Source organism: Macadamia integrifolia, chromosome 5 (genome assembly GCF_013358625.1).
Source record: "Macadamia integrifolia cultivar HAES 741 chromosome 5, SCU_Mint_v3, whole genome shotgun sequence".
Lineage (NCBI taxonomy): Eukaryota > Viridiplantae > Streptophyta > Magnoliopsida > Proteales > Proteaceae > Macadamia > Macadamia integrifolia.
The window spans coordinates 937,668-951,246 of NC_056561.1; the positions used below are offsets into that span (position 1 = coordinate 937,668).

General features: G+C 40.0%; 2 protein-coding genes across 2 annotated transcripts; both read left to right on the forward strand.

Moving 5' to 3' along the window:
- Positions 1-6,936: 6,936 nt before the first annotated feature.
- Positions 6,937-7,944, forward strand: LOC122078891 (glycine-rich cell wall structural protein 1.8-like). Its single transcript, XM_042645083.1, has one exon. The coding sequence runs from the start codon at positions 6,980-6,982 to the stop codon at positions 7,781-7,783; it is 804 nt and encodes a 267-aa protein (XP_042501017.1). The 5' UTR covers positions 6,937-6,979; the 3' UTR covers positions 7,784-7,944.
- A 4,723-nt stretch (positions 7,945-12,667) lies between these two features.
- On the forward strand, positions 12,668-13,579 carry LOC122078892 (glycine-rich cell wall structural protein 1.8-like). Its single transcript, XM_042645084.1, has one exon. It carries the CDS (start codon positions 12,679-12,681, stop codon positions 13,390-13,392), a length of 714 nt encoding a protein of 237 aa, XP_042501018.1. The 5' UTR covers positions 12,668-12,678; the 3' UTR covers positions 13,393-13,579.

Here is a 13,579-nt window from a genome sequence, read left to right on the forward strand (position 1 = left end):
CACATAAACCAAGCTGAACTGATGATTCTAATATTCATTTTCAGCCCACCCAAATTTAATGGTTTTTTTCTGGAAAGAAAACAAAAAGGAAAGCACTTATTTAACTTATTCTGGTTCAATCATAGTTTTGACTTATGCTCCATTATTATCTGAAAATGTAAGACATGGGTAGAGTTTGAACTGAGTTGTGTTGTTGATTCAGATGGAATCTCCTATGCATGCAAGCTTCCTTGATTCTTGCACTAGAAAAAGAAACCCAAAAGGAGCTTGCAATCTTCCTTTTTGTACTCAAAACCATGATGAAGTGGTGATAATTCTCCACTGTACTTTGTTTGAGATTTTAAATGTAACTGTAAGCATACGGATCAGTGTAGCTACGGGTCGAACTCAGGGAGAACAGCCACTTTATTTTTCTTTTCTTTTAATAATGCGAAAGTGAACCTATTAATGGTTGTGATATAATTCTAACTACCGTCCTAAACATATGTATCTAAAATAACGTCCTAACCATTAGTCATCTAAGAATTTAAAAACACAAGTCACGCAATTAAAATTAAATAAATAAATAAATGAAAATAAACAACCCACGCAATTAAAAAAAAAATAAAGGAAAAAAAATGCTGAAATAAAAATAAAGTAAAAGAAAGGGGAGAAAGCTAGAGAGAGACTCACAAGTAGGTTTCTCTACTTAGCTCGAGGGATGCATCATAATATGAGCTTCCCTACTTGACCAGAGAGTCACTCTTACAAGGGTTACTCTACTTGGCTTTAGGGAAAGGGAGACAATTAAAATAAAAACAATAAATTGAGGGTTCTATGGCTAGGAGGGGCAAAGCCAACACATACACTAGCCATGAACCTTGGGGGAAAGGGATAGCAATAATGTAACGACTGAAAATAAAAATCCTAAATTAAGAAAGAAAGGGTAGTCAGAAGAGGGAATGAGAGGGGGGGAGAGAAGACTACTGAAGGAGCCTACTTACTTGAATCAATGCTTGAACTTGAAAAAAAAAAATTGCTCCACGGCTCGTGATCTTGTCACCTAGATCTAAGCCTAGAACTATAACTTAAAAAATTACAACTCAATTGCATAAATCATAAACATAAAAAGGCTGAATAAAAATAAAAGAGTGCTTGCATTAATTAACATAAAAAACTATTACAAAAGTGATTAAAGCAAAAATAGAGAAGAACTAAAACTAAAGAGTGAGAGAGGGAGAGAGAGAGCAACTAAAAAAAAACTAGAAGAAGAATGAATTGTCTCTCCTCCTCTTACATGAGTTGTATTTATAGGGAATGAGGAGGTAGGGTAAAAAATTTCTCTTTCCTAAAAGAGAGAAACCCACAATTGATAGTAAGATCTTTTGAGTCCAAAAGTGCTAAGATGGAGGAGAGAGAAGAGAGAAATAAACTTGGAGAAATTTCCTATAATTTTTTTGCTTATTTTCTTTCTTTTTTTTTCTAATTTATTTCTCTTCTTTTTCTCCCTCCAAGGGATGATTTTCTTCTTGCTTTGTGTGATTTGGACAATATATTGGTGATGATGTGGAGGAGAGAGAAGATTTGGACAATCTTTATTTCTCCCTTTTTTTTTCTTTCCTTTTTTTTTTCTTCTCTTCTTGCGTAGGAACCCTTCCACGATTTTGCTTGCTTCTAATTTGATGTGAAAATCCCCTCCATGCCCTTAGTGCTTTAAGTGAGTGAAAAGCAGAAAATCTTCAACAAAATTCTCTAAAAAAAACAACCATGAGATTCGAACTTGAGACCTCTTGGTGAGCAAGGGAATTTTGTACACCATAGCTCACCAACTACGCTAGGTAGTTGTTGTTACCAAAAACAAATCTTTAATCACTTAAGGATGTGGTCCATCGATCCTTGTTGGCATTTGGAGTATTCCTTGTACCTCTGGGACAATTGCAAACAGGCTGGTTCTGCATCTCGGTTCAGTTCTGATCCATTATTCTTTTTCTGGCCCGAAAAGAATAATCATTTGTACGGGTGACCAAACAAATGTGTACTTTTAATTGAACACGTCCATCTTGCTCAGAATTTTGTCCTCTTCGTAACCATGAAAAGAAATAGGACCTCTTTACATGTAAATGAAGATATAGCGCCCGATAGTCCTTAAGGTCTTGCAAATATAAAACCTGCAAAAAGAGAGTAAAACCCAAGGTAGCTTCATTCTAAATATGTAAAATGCATGTTTTACTACCCTAGATTTCACACATAAATGTGCTCATCAATTCCCATAGCTAATTCCTCTTCTAGAAATATAGCACGGAAAGCCTGCCCGTATTCCCACAATTGATTCTTATTCTAGGAATATAGCATTGAAGCCCTGCCTATATTCCCACAGTTGATACTTATTCCAAGGATACACTGCGGAAGCACTATCCAAATTCCCAAAACCAAAATCCATTTCTAAACCATAGCACGAAACTTTTGTCTGATTTCTTTCCCAAGTGCCGGAAGTTTTAGTTTCTCTAAGAAAGTGAGAAGAAAGTCAAATCTTTGCCCCTGAGTCTTAGAGAATTACTGAAAATTTCATTATTGTCATCAGTTGTTATCAAGTAAATCTTAGATCGTAATTTTATTTATGTTTACAAAATACAGACCCTATGTAATGTGGGGACAAGGGTAGAGTAAGCTAATACGTGTATAGCGGATCCCACGAGCAAAGAATGCAATTCAACACAGCAAGACCCACCGGATTATGGTCACCAAAATAGGTCATTGTCCAACCGGTGGGTGCTACCAGTGGACAATACCAGCTATTTTACTTAGCTGATTTCTGCCAACACCTAGGGTGGTTCCCTCAGAATTTGTGCATGGTATATGGAGAGTGTTTACCATGCATGGGAATCATGTGATAGGGTGAGTCACTTACCACCAAGATTTGAGAGGTCTGAAACCTTTCCACGTGTCCCGGTAAAGTCTGCACTGGCAAGAGGGTTCATTCCTTAGTAAATTGTTGCTATCCACAATTCTTTGGTCCTGACACTCTCAAGGGCATCACCGATTAACAAAAGTTAAAATTTGATCGAATTAGGGCACGGGTGTAACATTACCTATAGAGAACAATTTATAAACAAAAATATAAAGGTCGAAGCGTATTAATTCCCAAAACCTCTAGAAAAATAGGGGAGGGGATCTGTCAGTGCCAAGGTCTTTATATGGCTTGTAAAGAAAAGGGCCTCTTTCAACTCCTTTAAACTAGGTCTTTGACATAACATAATGTTTTCATCCTCCAAAACACATGGTTGAATAGAATAAAGAGCATTATCATCAAAGCCTTCAAAACTAAATAAAGAGCAATAACACACTAATATTTTTAATGCACCTCCTACTCTGAGTAAATGCACATAGATCTCAATTTAGTTCTTCAAATGCCTAGATGATCGATAATGTCCGTGTGAAAACGATCCTAGCCTCATCCACTTCAGTATCTACCTTCCTCATAGAAATCACCCAATAGTCTGTTGAGAACTTGAGATATATTTTGGCTCCATGTTTTCAATTCGGAAGAAATAAACTATTCTTAATTTATGGATTACCAAGACAAAAGATGGCATACATACCCAAGCTAAAAAAAAATACATGAGGACCCCTAACATAAGGATTGTTACAAGGCAAAACGATTCCTCATCACTCTTTAATTAAGAAGCTTAGAAAAAAAAGGATCCTGGTGAGACAAATCAATATCTTCTCTAATAACAATTAACCACATGAGTGAAAAACTGTGAGTTACATGACTTTAAGCATAAAAAGCATAATAAGTACATTAGAAATTATCTTTCTTTATTTAATTGTATTTATATAGATGTTCTTATCTAATAGGTGACTCCAAGGTTTTGTCAGATACAATATTCATGATTGTAAAATTTCTTTAACTAAATTGAGAAGATGTGTTGCTTAGTATCATCTGTCTAATACACTTAGATCTATGTAGTTAACAAAGAACATTTAATATATAATGTCCCAAAGTGTAAAGGACCCCATGCTGAAACAATCTTGGATTAGCAAACCATAATCAAACTTAATATCGAGTGGGGGGGATGGCCAAAAGCTTCAGCTATTGGTCCTTCTTCTCCATCCATGTTGGCTTTGCAGCCTTCTAGAGAAGATTCTAGTGAGCACTATGTGGTGCAAGGAGGTATGGCTACTGGTGGTGAGAAAGAAGGAGTTTCTTCTGTCCATGCTTTCAGAGCTTCCTACTGGGAGAATGGGGTTTCATCTATGGGAAAGATGGATGTTGTCAATGGAATTCTTTTTGCTTCTTTATTCTCGCCAAATGTATGGAAGAATAAGGAGGGTTTTCAACTCAAGTTAATTGATCTGGTCATGGTGGGTGATCAAAAGGTTGCTAATCGTCCTACTGAAGCTATTAGAGGACAGATTAGCAGATGGAAAAATGCTCTTGTAGGGTATTTCATAGGGAAGAGACCATCTTTTCATTACACTAAGGAGTTTCTTCTCAAGAAGTGGAAGATTTCAGGCAATGTTGAGATAAATCTGCTTGAAAGTGGTGTGTTCATCTTCAGCTTTAACTTGCAAGATGATAGAGATAAAGTCTTGGAAGGAGGTCTGTGGTATGTTCAACGTAATCCTCTTGTTCTTCACTCTTGGAGCAAAGAGGTATCGTTGGGGCAGATAACTTTAACCTCTATCCCGATGTGGATTATTTTACCCAATCTTCCCTTTCAATTCTATTCTCCAGAGGCATTAAGTGCTATTGGGAGTGTTATTGGGCATCCAATTTCTTCAGATTTGAGGACCAAGACATTGGAGAGATTATCTTTTACAAGGTTGTTTGTTAAAATTAATGCTTCTGAAGAACTACCTTCTATTGTAGCTATTAAGGACGAAAAAGGTCACATTTTTAATCAAGAGATTAGATATGATTGGAAGCCTCCTAGATGCAATGTCTGCAATGTTTTAGGCCATTCGATGGAACATTGTGGTGGAGCTCCGGTGGTTCAACAAAATCAGAAAACAAAACTAGTTTGGAGAAAGAAGAAAGATGGTGGAGAGCCTACACTGTCAGCTGAGAATAGTGACCTGAGCAAGGAATCTAGCCCTACAATTATTCAGAGTTCAAATTCAAGTTTGAATTTCGAAAAAAGTGGAGTAGATAAGGAAGGATTCATTAATGGCAGATTTAAAGGTGAAAAGATTCCAAACTGAGAGGAATCAGTTACCCATGTTAATGCTTTCTCTTTCCTTGAAGGGTTGGCTGAAGAGGTGCCAATTTCAATTTCAAAAGAGTCATTTATTGAGGATGAGGAGAATGAGATTTATGAGGAAGAAGTTTTGGAAGTTCAGTATATTGCTGAGTTGGATTCGGGTTCCAACTTGGTTTACTCAAATTGTTGGCGATTGAGGAGAAGAATATTTTGGTGTGCAATAAGGATATCTTGCTAGCAAATAGGGAGGAGGATTTGGAGGAAGGTGAGTTGGAAATTATTCCATATATTAATGGCTTAAATAATGGGGAAATGATGGGGCGTTTTTCAAATGAGGAATTTCCTCATCAATATACGTTGGTTCCCTCTTTGGAGAAAAATAAGGAGTTTGATGGAGAAGAATTAGGGAAGGAGGCGTAGGATTTGAATTTGGAGGAAAAAGTTAGTAAGAATTCAAATTCTAATGAAGAAGTGTCTGACGTCGTGGAACGCACCAAGGGACGAAATATTATCTCCAATTTGAATCTTATCCAAGACTTTCTTAACATTGAAGGTCTGCTGGATGATGAGGTGGCAAAGGCAACATATTTTATTAAGCAAAAGGGGGTGAACCAGCCAAGGAAATCTCTTATACTAACCATTTAACCATGGATTTGCCTTCCTCAAAAAATTTGGTGGAGAATATTCCTAAAAGAGACAATGTTGACGTGGCAGATGAAGAGGATAATGGTAGGTTAATTGAAGATTTGACTTCCAAATCTGTAGCAGATGTGACTTATTTCAAGGGAGCTGAGAATCTTGTAGATTCCGTTATTTCTTCAGAGGAAGAGACAGAGTTGAATCATAATGAGAAGGTGATAGATCAAGCTGAGTTAAACCACAGTGAGGAGGTGACCCATCAAGTTGGTAATATAGACGGTATATATTTGGATTTTTCAGAGGAAGCACCAGAGTCAAATGAGGACGATGGCCCTGAAGTTTTTAGAAACCTGACCCATCCAGTAGTGAGAAGCTTTCTGCGGAAGAGTCGTCGCATGAAAAATGCCCCGTACTTTCTTCGCTCCCGTGATTAGGCTACTTAACTCTTTCATAGCATCTTTTCCTAATTGTTAAAACTTTTCTTTCTATATTAGATAAACTATGTTACAGGCTTTGTGCTGTTTGATTTAAGGACCTCTCAACCTTTTTTTTAGTCTACCCAAAGAAGGTTGTAGGGGTTGCCTTAATCTGTATTTTTATATTTTTCTTCTTCCTTAATACATACAAATTACCTATTGAAAAAAAAAAAAACATAATCAAACTTAATAGTTACCATTGTGAAGGAGGATAATACCAATTACCAATATGGGTTGCCCTATAATGATTCAAATCAATGTCTTATTAGATCATAAGAGGAGATTCAAATTGATCATTCAAGTCCATGAACTTAACAAGGCAATGCAGGTGTAAAAGAGGTTCAAATGAGTCCAAATCCACCAAGAGCATCAATAAAAAAGGGATAACAAAAAGTCAGATCCAAAATATACACTGATGGCTCTAAAGAAAAGTATAAAAAATTGATACTATGGAGGACAGCAAAATCACACTGACTCTACTAGTGCTAGTGTATCTCTATCTGTTGGTTTATTGGGCCAGCCTGTGGGACACACATCCTCTATTTCATGTGCCTCGGCTCTCAACCACTCCCAAATGACATAACGCGGGTTTGGACTTTGGACCACCACAACACTCCTATAAATACCCATCTTCTCCTTCCCTTCTTCTCCATAGTTGTGGGACTTAAACATCTTCCACACATGGCTACTCAGAGACTTGCTAGTATTCTCTTCTTTGTGTTATTGGGCATTGGCATATGTTCAGCTGCTAGAGCCCTCCTCAGTCACGATGAAGGAGCTGCCACTGGTTATGGCGCCGGCCATGGCATTGGTGGTGGCTCTGGGTATGGAGGAGGAATTACAGGAGGATATGGTGGTGGCGGTGGAGGGGGCTCTGGTGGTGGTGGTGGGTATGCAGCAGTAGGGCTGAAGGGTGCTGACGCCTATGGTACTGGTGCGGGAAGTGGCAGCGGTGAAGGTTCTGGTTATGGTGCTGGTGGAGGACATGGAGGTGGCTCTGGTGGTGGTGGCGGTGGTGGTGGTGGTAGTGGGGGTGGTGGTGGAGGTGGTGCTGGTAGTGGTGGCGGTAGTGGCCATGGAGCTGGCAGTGGTAGTGGTGGTGGTGCTGGATATGGTGCTGGAGGAGAACATGGTGGAGGCTATGGTGGAGGCGGTGGTAGTGGAGGAGGAGGTGGTGCGGGCTATGGTGCAGGAGGAGCTGGAGGAGCAGGCTATGGCAGCGGTGGTGGGGAAGGAGCTGGTGGTGGAGCTGGCTATGGTGCAGGAGGTGCTGGCGGTGGAGGCTTTGGTGGTGGCGGTGGTAGCGGAGGAGGAGGTGGCACGGGCTATGGTGCAGGGGGAGCTGGAGGATCAGGCTATGGAAGCGGCGGTGGTGAAGGAGGCGGTGCTGGCTATGGAGCTGGTGGAGAACATGGCGGGGGATACGGAGGTGGCAGCGGTGGCGGTGGCGGTGCCGGCGGCGGTCACACTGGCTACAAGCCATGAAAATACCATAAAATTGTCCAAGTCCTACTATCTCTGATGTCATCGAAAAAATCTACTATCTCTGCTATGGGATATAATTATTAGTATAATAACTGTAATGAGGGAAGAATGGAAGATTACTAAGTAAAAGATAATGGCTTTGTGTTGTGTTGTGTCTCTAATTAAGGAAGCGCTTAGTTCGTTCGAACTCTTACGACTATGCACGTTACGTACTTTTTTTTTTTTTTTTTTTCGGCTAACGGATCATTTCTATTAAATGAGAAAAGAAAAGAAAAAAAAATCAAAAATCAAAAGAAACTACACAAATCTCCGGCAATCTCTAGAGATACACAAACAGCTTCCACTGCTGACCCCCCCTTCTCACCTTCAGTATTGCCATCAACAGGACAGAGGGCCAGAAGAAAACACAAATATCTGAGACAATGAAAACCTCATACAAAGTTAGTGAATTTAAGTAGGCCAAACAAGAATAGCTTCAGAAGTAGTCATTCTAAGTATGCATGGAAATATCTCTCTCTCTCATCCATATCTGCAATCTTCACTTTTCTTTTTTTTTTCTTTTTTTTCTTTTAAATATGGTAACAGCAAATAGCCCATGAAAAAATTTGGATTGTAATTAGTAAATGGCTGGTAATTGGATCCTCAACTCGCCCATGGTGAGTTCCCACCACCTCGGAATGGTAGCGGCAGGGTGGTTCATCTCAGCATCCCAAAGTCTTCTGCTAAGGTGAGTAGAGTGTAAATTGCTTCACTGATTCATTTTTAATTATTGATGCAGCTTGGAAGAAGGAGAACCAACCTGGTGGCTGGTATCGGGTTTATTATCAGGGATCGTTAGGGTTGCGTCTGTGTAGCGATCACATAACCTTTAAGTTTTCTAGTCTCCTACAGGAAGGTTTGGTTTGGTGATATGTAGTGGGATGCTTGAAGCAATCTCTGAGTCTTTTGGCTGTATTATAGTGGAAACAGATTGTAAAAAGTTACGTTCTTACATCACGGAGGGGAGCACATCCATTCCGTTAAGTGTTTACCCCTGTGGTGGAGGACATATCCCATATTGCTTTTTATTTGCTGGAATGTAGTTTTCATTTTATTCTTCACCAAAATAAAAAGTTTCCATTTTATTCCTAGAGAGAACAAACTCTAGAGTGAACTCCTTAGCCAGAAAGACCTGGTCTATTCTGAGTACAACGGTTTGATATATATTCACTGTGTGATTAATAGAATCTTGTAATTTGATAACTACAAGCTTTTCTTACTCTCATGAATAAAATCTTATTTACAAAAGAAAGAAAAAAATTGGCCTCAAATCCATTCTTTGCAATTCCATGAAGACAACCTTTGAATGCATGCCCCCCACCCCCCCCCCCCAAAAAAAAAGAAAATCCATCCTCAACCTTCCAAGTACTAGAATGTAGAATTCTTCTTAAAGATAGATATAATTCCATTAATAAAAATTAATTTTACGTTTAGCATTTAATAGATAATAGATATAACGGTCAGAATCATCTTGAAGAAGTTACCTGAACTTATCCAGAAAATCAAAAAGTAAGAACATTCGGTCAATTCTATGTAAGGATCACACCTCATCAAAATCTACATGCTTCCTGAGTTTGACTCTTCTTACCCATTTGAGGCCAACCCCACCACTTCTATGATTCTCATAGGATTTATTGTGGATCGGATGTGCATATATAGAGGTGTATGTGCATGCCAAGAGAATATTCAGGCAGAATGTCCAAACACCCCCACCCCCAAGAAAAAAAAAAGCCATTCTATATAGGGATCATAGCCAGCACAAGGATTCAAATAGAAGCTTGAGAGCTAATCATACATTCTTGGATACCTCAAATAAGGAGGTGGGGTTCAATTGTTCTAAGAAGCAAAACCCAATTCTCCATCTCTATTATTGAAACAATCTATCCTGCTCCTTTCTCCGGAAGCAAGGCGACCACAGAAATACACAAGGACTAGTTGTCCTTCTGTGTTTTGACTGGACATTTTATTTTGAGTTGGGCTCCAGGGATAGGGTTTCTTGGTAAGGACATGCCAATTGGACTCTTGGAGCCTCAAAATGGAACTTCCAATGTGTAGATGGCCCATGAATTAATTAAGGGCACCATACCTATCCTGTTGGCCCCTCAATGGTTTAATCCGTCCAAGGCTAGTCAGAGGCATGGATCTAAAACCGGACCAGATCGTTCAATCGCGGTTGGTCAAGCCAAATTAGAATCATTAGCCAGAATCGACCACTAGTTAAAATGGCTTTTATTTTTCCAATTAGATCCATGATTGGCGTCTGGTTCGTTTTTCTAAACTATGGATTATCAGAATTAACCTGGAATCGGATAGAATCCGTCTAAACCTTAGAAAAAAGAATCAGGTAGAAGAAGGCGAAAAAAAATCAAAAAACTTTGATTTTTTGGACTTATAGTTCAATAAACTTGACGATCTTGCTAGAAGAGGTAAACTGCATTGATTTTATGCGATTTTACTGATTTAGAAAAAGGAAATAATGGTTAAAAATGAAAGTTAAACATGAGTGACTGTTGATTCAAAAGAGGGTTGCAGGGATCATGTTTGGGAGATTTTAAGGGTTGATGTCTTCTATTTTGTGGACTGAGTTGTGGGATGCTGCTCATGCATGCAAGGGTTCAAGGTGTGAGGTTCTAAGGAAAATTTATTTTAGGGTTTACATGAGAGTAATTACGAAAATTTATGGCTTATTAGAATTACTGAAAATTTATGGCTTATTGCTAGTGAAACTACTCTCATATCTTCATGAAGGTAAGCACATTATCAAACCATGTATATCCTTAAGTTGGGTGATTGTTTAATTGCTCAATCTATTTGTTTTATGCTATCGTATATAAGAATTTAGGTTGTGTTTGATAAGCATTATTAAAATGCATTTGGGATCAAAGACGCGCTCTGGATTGTTAAAAAATAAATAAATAATTGTTTAGTAAACATTTCATTCTCTAATCTTTGGAACGCTACAAAGAACGTAGCCTATTCTAGAATGCAATTTTTTAATTCACATGCCACGTTCTCATTCTTCAGCTTGAATCACAAGTCTTCCCTCCCAAACCAAGAAATTGCAGAGCTCTACAGCCTTAAATCAAGAAATTTTGAGTTCCAAAGTCGACGACCCAATAGATACATGACTTTCTCTCTTCTTTGCTTAAGACTCCTCCATCCTCCATCGCCGGCAAGAGATCAACAATTGCATGAATTGCTCAAACAATCTCAATCAGCCCCTCTCACAGTGAAAGAACAGATAGTTACTATTATACCAGAATAAATGGATATCTTGATTTGCAGCCAACTCGTGGATTCCCGAAGTTGCTTGCCGACGTGCTGCATCTACCACCATCAGCGAAGATTTATTGTATATAGATTGTCATTGTTGGCAACCATGGTCATGTTCCAATGATGTGGTGGCCAAAACAGTAATAAGGTGGCTAGTTCTGATAATGTAGCAGTGCCCACATCTAGTGGTAGTGTCTGCTTTGGCGGTGAGGATGTGTATGATTAGAGCAGCAGTGCAGATCGAGGCAATGGTTTAGAGTGGGTGCCACAGTGTTTGGTGAGGTGGACAAGGCCCCACAGTGCAGAGGCGCTGGGTCAAGGTCCAAGAATCCCGTGTTTTGTGTTGATTTGATCCAAGGGCACTTTGGTCTTTTCAATGACCTAAGGGAGCGGTGGTGATGGGCTTTGTGTATTATAGCCATTTTGTTATGTGGTTTACCACGTGGAAGGATTGTGGTGAGGTGGCAGGGCCATCTGAGTCATCAGCCAGCATCAAGGGCCTCGTGCATGGCCATGGGCTACCAGCAGCCAAGCCAAGCCAAGCCAGGGACCTTGGTATGCCACGTATATAATAATAATAATGCAAATTTTTATTTGCTTTAATCACTTTTAATTGTGTTTGATGGACGCATATACTCAACAATTTAAACCTCTCACCTTGTTCATATTTTTTTTTCTAGGACGATATGAATTTTTTCCCTTATACTTCAACCTAAGGATGATAAATCCATTGTCACCCGAATTAAAACCTTCTATTGTGTTAAAATAATTCATATTGGTTATTATTATTTTCTTGAAGAATGGAAAAAAGAACGTCATCCATTGATGCAGTTACACACCTAGATACAGCTAGTGAAGAAAGACTGTGCTACCCTTGCACTAAAGATACTCCAGCATGCCCTCCCATTAGACTACGTGCTGGTATGTATCAATGTTAACAAGGTAGCATGATATTAGTTATTAGAGTATAATTAACTGTAATCCACAAGCTTAAAGTGCAAGGGTAGCCAGAGAGAGAGAGAGAGAGAGAGAGAGAGAGAGAGAGAGAGAGAGACCTTAAGCTCTGTACATATATTTTTGGCATCCTTCAAGGTTTCTTCATCAGCTACTAAAGCAGACTTTGATCAAATACTTGATAAAAAGCTATTGATTTATCAAGAGATCGATTACCCAATAAAATAAACTTAGCAAAAGATCCATGCAAGAAAATTATGGTCGTGTGGAAAGGGTTGAGAATTGAGACCTCCCAACATCCATCATCATTGTAAGGAATAAAAGCAAAGGCCCATACACGTTAGATTTCATCCAAGTACCAGAAAGAAAAAAGAAAATAAAAATTTGATTTTACTTCATCTAATGTGGACGACAGCCAGTCACACTAGCGAGTCTCAACTCCCAAGTGTGACTGCTTCAGTGGTAAACCTAAGTGCCTGTGCATGTGCTGATGTGCCTCTCAACAACTCCATAACCAAATCACGCGGTTCTGGGCCACCCCCACCCCTTCCATTCCGTGATATTTTCATCTATAAGTACACCTCTTCTCTTTCCCTCCTATCTCATCAGTGTGCGACTCAAGTCCTTTCATGGCTACTCACAGGGTTTTTAGTGTCCTCTTCTTTGCTTTAATGGGCTTAGGCATATGCTCTGCCGCCAGGGTCCTCCTCACTTTTGAGGAAGGAACTGGTTCTAGCTATGGCACTGGCCATGGCATTGGTGGTGGCGCTGGCTATGGAGCAGTAGGGGACCATGGTGCTGTGGGATATGGTGGTGGAGGTGGAAGCGGCATTGGTGGTGGCTATGGAGCTGGTGGAGAACATGGCGGTGGTTATGGAGGCGGCAGCGGTAGTGGTGGTGGCGGTGGTGGTGCCTATGGAGCTGGAGGAGAGTATGGTGGTGGCTATGGAAGTGGAGGTGGCGGTGGTAGCGGTGCTGGAGGAGAACATGGTGGTGGTTATGGTGGAGGTGGTGGTCATGGTGGTGGAATTGGTTATGGTGCTGGTGGGGAACATGGTGATGGTTATGGCGGCGGTGAAGGAGCAGGCAGTGGCGCTGGTGGAGACCATGGTGGTGGTGGTGGTGGTGGTGGTAGTGGAGGTGGTGGCGGCATTGGTTATGGTTCAGGGGGAGCGTATGGAGGTGGCTATGGTAGCGGTGGAGGATCTGGCGGAGGCATTGGTGGTGGAGGTGGAGGTGGAGGTGGAGGTGGAGGTGGAGCTGGTGGTGCCAGAGGATATGGTGGCGGTTCTGGGGGTGGTGGTGGAGGTGGCCATGGTGGTGGCTACCCCAACATCCCATGAGAAAAGCTTCAGATTGTCTAGGATTATTATATCTGTTTACTACTTAATTACTCTTCATAATTCGATTTTGGGTAGGGAGAAAAATTAGTAAACTTTAAGTGAGAGAGCTTAATGATCTTGTTGTAAGAGATGTGCTATATATTAAGTTGATATTAAGACTGTTAATTTGGTCGGTTCTATGTGTTAA